This window comes from Channa argus, chromosome 11, assembly GCF_033026475.1.
Source record: "Channa argus isolate prfri chromosome 11, Channa argus male v1.0, whole genome shotgun sequence".
In the NCBI taxonomy this organism is placed as follows: domain Eukaryota; kingdom Metazoa; phylum Chordata; class Actinopteri; order Anabantiformes; family Channidae; genus Channa; species Channa argus.
The window spans coordinates 21,947,374-21,956,300 of record NC_090207.1 but is presented as its reverse complement, the minus strand read 5'-3'; the positions used below and the strand labels follow the sequence as shown (position 1 = coordinate 21,956,300).

The following is an 8,927-nucleotide window of genomic DNA, read 5'->3' as shown; positions in this document are numbered from 1 at the left end:
TCCCAGGCGATGCTTTTCTTAATGAGTCCAGACTACGGGTCAATATGCCGCTGGGCTGCCAGTCAATACCGGTTACCTGCAACACAAACACTCAAAACCTGCTTTCATACAAAATCAATGTCCTATTAGTCCCTCCCCGTATTGCCTCGGCCCAATCTCATCGATCCCTTCTGAAGAGCGCTGCAGTCCATGTATGACAGATTACGGTCAAATGATCTGATGGCTTATGCTACTCTGTCAGCCAAGACTGTTGCCTTTATAATATCAAAGTTATAGCTTGATATCAGATGAGCAAATACTCTAAACGCTGAGAACTGAGGCACAGGCCTTATTGGCAAACCTATAAACATCACATCAACATTCCACTCAACAAGTTTGGCTTACAGTCAAATTCAGGAGTCGTACTCAGCACTGACAGTGAGAACCAACATTAAAGACGAGCAGCAAATGTCTGACATTAGGTCCAAACTTTATTCCGTACATTTTAAACCATAAATGTTCATTTTTATTTTTTTGCACGCCTAAAACTCTACTTGTTTTGTATACAAGAGTCTAAGAAAAACAACTGCACAACACCACAAGGTTGACAGAGAAAGTCCTTTTACTGCCCACTAAAAAGTGTCCTTCTTTTCTGTCTGGGGCTGATCCAGTTTGTGACTTGGAAGTCTTTTAATAATTTCACCATTTAATTCATTGGTAAATATAAACATGTGGCAATCCAAGTTTCTCTCAGTATCACCAGTATCGTCTGATCCCTCAAGGCGAACTCTTCATTGGGGTGCTATGTGCTGCTTTGCATAGATTGCAGATGATCCTTCTAGGCCCCCTTACAACACCCTCCTGTGATGCTTCCCATCCGTTGGCCAGGCTCGGCTGTTACCATGGTACTCAACAGGGAAGTGACTCCCCATCGTTTCATTTAATTTTGTTTTTCTATAAATGGTTAAAAAGCCTAATAAATGTACACAGTCATTTAGCAGTGAAGGAATATTAACAAGTTATTTACATCAGTTTTCTTTACAGACAGAACCAAGACGTCATAATATATATTTATCTGCATATCTCAAAGGCAAAACAAATGAACAAAACAAATTGATAATGTAACACTGTACATTGTCATCATTGAGGATATCCCGGTACCATGAGGTTAAATTACTGAAAGTTCAAACCAAAATCCAGTCTTTACAGTGGGTCATAATGGATATGTCTCACAATCAACTGGGATAAAGATTTAAAAACTAATGCACAAAATACATAAAATTCATAGAAATGTCATCTATACATGGAACAAGGATAGGAAATGTACAAACTTATTTCAGGACCTCTCATTTGCACAAAGCTGAAAAAACGTATTGATTAATATATTAATAATTATCAAATATTTAAGTCGGATATAAACATACACGCGTGTGTGTTCTCTTTACCGACATTATTAAACCTCCAGTCCACTAAAAATAAAGTCATGGCATGTGCTTGATCAGCCTCACACACCTTTACTTTTTACAATCATACCCTTTCCCTTAGGGAGTTTTGCTCTTTTCTAGTGAAGAGCAGTGCATTTTGTTCACAAGATTTCAGATTAGGGGAGTGGAGCTTGTGAGTGCATCTAATAAGACTTTTCGAAGAAGCTACCGAGCCTCTACCTCTTTGGGGTTGCGAGATGGGGAGTAGTCTCGTGGGTCTTGTGTGGTGGTGAGGGGGGTAGTCCTCCTGGGTGAGGCTGACCTGGCACTGCCAGCTGGCACAAGGGGTGGTGGTGCACTGAGTGCGGCGGTAGGGGGTGTTCTGTTCAGGGGGCCATTGTGTCCGGTGGAGGGGCTGAGTCTAGGGTAGGGCATGCCGCCTAGGTGTGGCATAAAAGGGGGCATGTGGGGTAGATGGCCCTCCATGGGGGACTGGTGCAGCTGATGGAGCCGTGCTCTGTCCAGCTCCTCCCTCAGATGGAGACGCTCTCGTTCTTCTGCCTGCTGTCTCATCCTCTCGTGCTCCCTGCGCACCTCCAGCAGGTGCTCGTGGTGAGAGTAGTCATGAGCCTCCCTCTCGCGGTAGGCTCGTTCCTGTTCGTAGGTGGGGAAGCGATGTCCTTGCTCGGCCCTGAGCTGGAAATCCATGCGCCGCTGCAAGTCCAGGCTGCGGTAGGCCTCTCTGAGAGGGTCCCAAGGGAAGGCCGAGTGGGGTAGTCGCTCCCTTCCTGCCAGAGGGCTCACTCCCATGAAAGGAGCCATGCGAGCCCGGTCTAGCACATTGAGGCTGCCCATCTGGGGCATGGCACTCATGGAAAGAGGCAATGAGTGTGCCATGGGGACACCGTGCAGGGTAGGTGCTGGGATGTCACTGCCACGCGGTGAGGGAAGAGGGGGCTGCTGAGACAACGGTGGGTGGTGGTGATGTGGGTTTCCGGACTGGCTGAGGGGGGCAGAAAGGGCCTGGGTTGGTGGTTGGGGAGCTGGCTCAGAACTCACCACCATGACCTCTTGCTCCTCCTTCCTCTCTTCCTTAATCTTCATGTCATTTTTCACCTTGTGGAGGAGATCTACAGGTGGGGGATCTTTCCTCTCGCTGTCCTTGAGTGTAGGCGGGGGTCCACCTGCCATCTTCATGCTCTGCTCACTAATCACTGCCTTGGAGTAGGGAGAAGGAGAACGTTGAGAAGGTTTGATGGAGTCTTCTGAGGGTCTCCTCTCTAGCATCTCCTTGCCAGGTGAGCGGCTCTCCTTCACCTTCACATCAACCATTGTGGAAGATTCTCTGTGGCGCTCCAACAACTCCTTTTCTGCCTCGCGAACCCGGTCTACGCTGCCACTGTGATGCCGACCCGAATCATTTGAGTTCTGGCTGTTTGAACGAATAAGGCTGCTGATCTGGTAGCTGACTGGTGCGGAGGCTGGAGATGAACGGTTGGAGTGTCGGTTGCGATCCACAGAATCCCTGTAAATATATATAATAGATCAGCTCAGTTGGCTCTAGTTAAAATAAGCATCATGTGGGTTGCATGTAGGTATGATTTGCCTTGATTGCATTTTTCACCATCTTTTCACTCTAGCTTCCTCTAATTCAGAGCTGTTTGATTTGTGTTTGTTTCCTTGTTGATTACACAAATTCAATTTATTTCAGTTTCCAAGGATACTAATAATCAACCGAAGATTGTGATATTTTTTTTGTGTGAGAAACTGCATCATTTTTGTTTTTCAGATTTACTTGTTACTTGTTTACTTGTACGATCACGCATTTGTTCACTTATGAGGACAGCTTTGTTTAATTGTATGCAAATATTCATTAGTCGTCTCGATTAGCTGTTTCTAAGATAATTACATTTTACCTTCTTCAGGAAATCACATGGTGCTTTCTCAAGTCAAATGTCCAATTGTGAGAATAGCAAAAAAAGAAATATTAAGTAAACTGAAGCAGAAAATTTTGTCACAAGCTAAAATGAAAGCTAAGCTCCTCTAAATATAAGCTGGAAAGAAAAACTAAACCGTATTTACATCTGCATCAACCTCACCTGTCTTTTTCCTTCTCCTCCTTCCCGACAGACGAGTCTCTTTTCTCTCTTTCCCTCTCTCTTTCTCTCTCTCTTTCCCGTTCCCTTTCTCGCTCTCTCTCGTGGCTATTGGCCGAGCTGCTTCTCTCAGTGTCTGCAGCTTTGGGCCACTGTGGTGGCGTGGGGAAAGATGGCGGGGTGCGTCGAAGTCTGTTCCAGGTGTCGTGGTGGGGGCTGCCAAATGTGGGCAGTCCTCCTGGCCCCTCCTTGGTGCCAAACACACTATTGGACCCTGGAGGAAAGAAGGAGACAGGCGTGGGACCCACTGTAAGTTAATTGGGCACAAAACCCTCTTGAGGACACATAAGATGAGAAAGACTCAACAACAAAAGCTGCTTTTGTCTTTGTCTCTGGAGGTTCTCTCACTGAAGCTGTTTGAAAGAGTTAGAGGTTAATGCCTCCCCTCCACCAGTAAAGAAAAAACAACTCTCCTCTTTTGCTTTTGGGCTAAAATGCTTCTCCCCCCTCCCTTTTTTTGCACCGGATGAACAGGGAGACTCACTTGCCCTCTGGAGTTGAAGGCTGTGAAAAGCCAAGGGAGACCTTAGCATTCCACAGCATGTCTGTTCCTATCACATCCATTTTCACAACCGAGTGACAGATTTTGCACACACAAAAATAGGAGGGATGAAGAGAAAGAGAGAAAGGCAGAAAGAGGAGGATGCAGAAGGAAAAGAGGAAGCCCTCCATGGTGGTGCAGAAGGGGCTTGTCACATAATTAATAGATGATTTGCCACCAAACAGCAGACCTGAGAGTGCCTGTTGGCAGTAGTGCAGCCAGATTAAAGCCAGGCTGTTAGGAACATGGTTGGTGGGTTAAGGAAAGAGGTTTTGCTATGTTGTGTTGTGCCTTGTTGGGCCTCCCTGGGCTAGTGCTGCTTTGACACAGAAACTTCAGCTAAGTGTCTTGATTTGTTTCCTCCCCTCCTGGCTTTCCCTGTGGTCTAGCACTGTCCTGCTCTGTTCTGTCACTGGCCACAGGAGCCAGATTGAAGGGGGGAGCAGTGGAGGAGGAGAGGGGGCCAGCGCTTACCAAGCGAGGGGTTGCCTAATCCTCCGAAGGCACTGCTTGAAAGGTTGCCGAGGCCGCCAAAGGAACTGGAGCGACTGAAAGGATCTGCAAAATGCCAAACAGGGATTAGCAAAAGGGGGAGCTGGGTAGCGGTGCTCACCCCAACACCAACCCGTTTCACTCGGCTTTTCTCTTACAAGCGAGCTGTTTTTTTTTGTTTTTTTTGTTTAGTTTTTTTAAGCGCTGCCACCCTAGCTCTCTGCCTGGTAATTCTACAGTAGCCAGGTCACTTGGATGTTGGATTCACTGCCACTAACTGGAGTGGAGTGTCTCTGCTGGGTCTAGAGGAACAACACTGCTTGATGGGGAAATTGGTTTTGAGTTGTTGGAGCTGAGCTTAAAATGGACTGTGGTAGGGTAGGGGAATTAGAAGCTGTACAAATTAGGCGAGACAGACCACAATGACTTAACTGCAGAATGAGTGTCTGATAGGCTCCACTGATGCAGACAAGAGCCCCGAAATTCATAGTAATGACACAAATATTTATCCTGATAAGTCAGTGAACAACCGTCATCAAATTATAATTTGCAGTCCCAATTTAATTCAGCAAAAATCCATCAGGAAATGCAAAACCTATCAACAGATTAGGGTTTAAGGATTTTCAGCTCTAGGGCTTGTTAATATATCAGAAAAGCCAACAACTGAGACATCTGCTCTGCCTCACACATGAATTCTCTGGACAGGAAAATTTCATTCGCCAAATCTTCCTTCTCACTGCACCATGTATTCACAAGCACAAAAATCGATTGACTCAAGGGCTTATTCCATGAAATCAGCTGAACAGTGTCTCAGTTAGACTGGCGGGGGGAAAAAAAAGCAATGAGTTACGATACTTTAATGTACAAACAAACTGTGCGTCTATGAATTGCAAACTCAACTTTACCAAACTGAAAAGAACATAATGTCATATAGGTTGTTATATTGTGTTAAACTTGTCCAAACAAATGAGGGGTGACAAACAGGGCTGGAGACAGAATACTGGGCTAGTACTTTAATAACCCCAGACAGAGTTATTTAAGGCTAGGGTTAAGGTTATGAATCACACTGGTTAATTATACGATGGCTATGCCTTCCATTACCACAAACTACAAGTTTGCTTAAGAAATGCCAAAACCGACTACCCTGCACTGGCTGGCTGGATTTCACAATAGCCTTCAAATGAACTTGAGATCAAAGCTATAAATATCTATTCTCTAAACTACACCCTGTTAGATTGTAATGTATTTAAAACATAAATGCAAAATAAAGAGATAGTGTGAGAGAGGGATAGAAGGAGACACGGAAGATAAAATGTATAAAAATATCTGAACATGAGGTTACTTACACTTACCTGCCAAATGGCTAGGAGGCAGGAAGCCGCTGGGGTGTGGGGCTGGGCCATAGGGAGAAGGGGCTGGGTGGCCGGAGCCTATCAGAGCAGAGAGGATACAGCAGGGTTATTATTATCCTACCAGGCAGGATGGATTAGGCAATCTGGAAACTCAAAATATTTATCATCATCAACAATCCCATGATTAGCCAGGACTAAAAATGTAAATGTGAGTAAATAGGAACAGGCATTTTTTTCTGCTATAGCCTCACAAACTTCCTGAAAATCCATGTAAATTAGATGAGTTTAGAGACAGCTAAGTAATGCAATCGAGCAAATTAGCAATTGATATTTTGCTTTTATTGCAGCTGTTGCATGTTTGTGTATGAGTCTATAACTGCTTATTGAGGTCACTTCCTCACTGTGCAGCAAGCTGGCCTCTTTCACAAAACACTGTTACAGTCACCCATATTCTATGAATTGTTAATGAAAGAACCAATTACAAGAGTGCCTCTGACACACCACTGCATAATTACCAGTCAAAGGCCGTCTGCCTCTCTGTTGCCCTCCAACGCAGGGCAAATCAGTCAATTACCTAACGAAAGTCATCCATATTCATAGACATATCTAACTCCCTTTACTGGCAAAACATTTGCTACAAAAGCTCTATAATTACGTGAACATTACATGAGAGGAGAAAAAAAAAAAAAACGATGCTACTTCATTACAGTGGTGGAGAAACAATTTTGACTATAAATGCTTATTTGCATACAGATAAAATGCTATTGGAAGGCTTGGACAATGAGTAATTTGAGTGTTGTAGTGAATGATTTGTCTTAAAGGGTCCAATTCATCACCCTGAACTGGGTACAAGGGACCCCACTAACCTGTGGAAGAGAAGAGGGGTCGTGCCAAGTCATGAGGATAGGGGAATCCTGGGAAGACTCCTGGTGCTGGGGGTCGACTGAACAAGTCCAACTTCCCGTTCATGTCAAGTTTGTGAGGATCCAGCTGCATTTGCTATAGGTCAAGAGAGACAGAGACAAGGAGAGGAAGGAAGACAAAGAAAATTAGGTTGGTAGGCAACAATACCAAACATTCCCAACAACAGAGTGAGAAGGATTTAGCCTCAGCTACACTGGGTGAGAGATCAGAAGAAGACTGATCTATCAACAATGGCTCCCGTGTCTCCAATTCTGGCCTGCTGTGTCATAACAAATGTATGTAAGCTGATTAGGGACTTGATATCCTTGGTAACAAGGGTTCAGAGCCCAAGAAGGACTGACATCACGGGACATTGTGATTGAAGCCATAATGACTCTTGGCTAGTCTAGAGGCTGACATTGACACTGCACTAGAACATCTTTCCACACTGGCTTCACCCTACAGGTGTGGTAGCTGCAGCCTGGGATCTCCATGGTGAAGCAACACCGTCCTCCGTCAGTGAGAGGAGAATTTCCACAAAAGCACGTGTCTTCACATGTTGCCTACTACTAACTACTAATTCTGTATCTAAACGCTTTCAGTGGGACAGTTTATGATCTGCCCCTTTATGTTTTGCTTTTTTGAAAATTGATGTATCTATATTAACTTTTACAATATTAAGTTCCTTTCTCAATCCACTAACATGAACATAGATCAGTTTACAGGATCCAACTATGGCACAATTTATGACTGACAATTATATGCCAGTGAGTATGCTATGTGGGTCATTATTCCATTAGCTACATATTGTATCTGGTTTTACATGACAGCAAGACTCTTCAAAGACATAATTATCCATCTCACGCACCTTCATTTTCTGCTGGTGGTGGTAGATCTGCCATGCAATCTGGACATGCACTGCGCACCACTTGCCAGGTTTCTAAAAATTTAGAGAGAAGCTGAGGTTAGCCTGCTGGCTTTGATATGGGGAGCTAAAAATGGATTCTGGCATTAAGATTTTCTGGCCAAACTACAAAGTGGGGACTCATCAGAATTTTCAACCAGGCAAAGGATTAAGGAAATCTAACCCTGACTTTAACCCAAAGAGTCCTCAAAGCTAACCCTAAATGCAGCCAAAACCCTACAGGGATTGTTGAAGATTTTGTAGTTTTAGACTTTGTGGCCTGGCCAGAGAGATGAAGCATTTAACAAAAGAAAAAAAAGAAAAAAAGAAGAAGTAGGCAACTACTCACCCTAACAGATGTCCTGAATGGATCAGTTATCTGTATGGACAAACGGACAATTGTTATGATCAACAGCAGAGATAAGTAGCCAAAATGTGCAGTTCTGCAGAGCTCTGCAAGCGCGTGAGATAAATGTGTGACAGAGATGCTCGAGGACAAATATCTCAGAGAGAGGATAATGCAAATACATGCATACACTTCTCAGACACATATGTTGGGCATTTGTGTGGCTTTCACCGAAAGGAACAGAGCAGGAACAGATTGCTTTGGAAGCTATTAGCGTGATGCGTACCCGTGGATCCTTTTGTAGGAGTGTGTGAGGTACTGCTCCAGGACGTGCTGCCACGTCAATGGGATTAGACGCCTGACAGAGAAAGAGAGAGAGAGACAGAGAGGGCGTGATGCATGGTGATCTACAGTAGTTAAAACACATCTAGAAGATTCACATGAACAAAGAAAAAATTTCATATTTAACATGATCTATACCACTGTATGCACAAACTTTAATGGTAAAATAATCGTTTTCAAATTTAAATTCAATTTCTTTCTGTATGAAAATGTCCTCACAATTATACTCATGTATGTACCACCACTATTGGACTAAATCTTATGTCCATGTTTGAGATGGCTGTCCAATGGTGTCCAAATCATCAGGCCGGAGATGCCTGCCTAACTTTATAAAATCGACTCCCTCTCAGTGACACTGTAGCACACTAATCCTCAACTACAGCTACTATATGACTGACGTCAAACAGAAACGCAGTGATGCTGCAGGCACTGAGCCATGCCAGAGTAACACATCTCAGATATCCTCTTTAAGACGCTGGAGCACAAGT

The 8,927-nt window shown here is 44.1% G+C and overlaps 1 protein-coding gene across 12 annotated transcripts in view; it reads right to left on the bottom strand.

Moving 5' to 3' along the window:
* Positions 1 to 452: 452 nt before the first annotated feature.
* The window catches only part of fbrsl1 (fibrosin-like 1), a 267,834-nt gene continuing 259,359 nt past the window's right edge, over positions 453 to 8,927 (bottom strand). For 7 of the 12 annotated variants that reach the window (XM_067519813.1, XM_067519815.1, XM_067519816.1 and 4 more), the window contains 8 exons: positions 8,384 to 8,455; positions 8,101 to 8,130; positions 7,716 to 7,787; positions 6,811 to 6,943; positions 5,939 to 6,022; positions 4,575 to 4,658; positions 3,503 to 3,773; positions 453 to 2,928 (listed from right to left, as the gene is read on the bottom strand). In XM_067519813.1, the coding sequence (XP_067375914.1) occupies positions 1,629 to 2,928; positions 3,503 to 3,773; positions 4,575 to 4,658; positions 5,939 to 6,022; positions 6,811 to 6,943; positions 7,716 to 7,787; positions 8,101 to 8,130; positions 8,384 to 8,455 (2,046 nt within the window). In that variant the 3' untranslated portion in view covers positions 453 to 1,628. The remainder of the gene's footprint in view (positions 2,929 to 3,502; positions 3,774 to 4,574; positions 4,659 to 5,938; positions 6,023 to 6,810; positions 6,944 to 7,715; positions 7,788 to 8,100; positions 8,131 to 8,383; positions 8,456 to 8,927) is intronic. The other 5 variants (XM_067519820.1, XM_067519825.1, XM_067519814.1 and 2 more) reach the window with 4 other exon arrangements.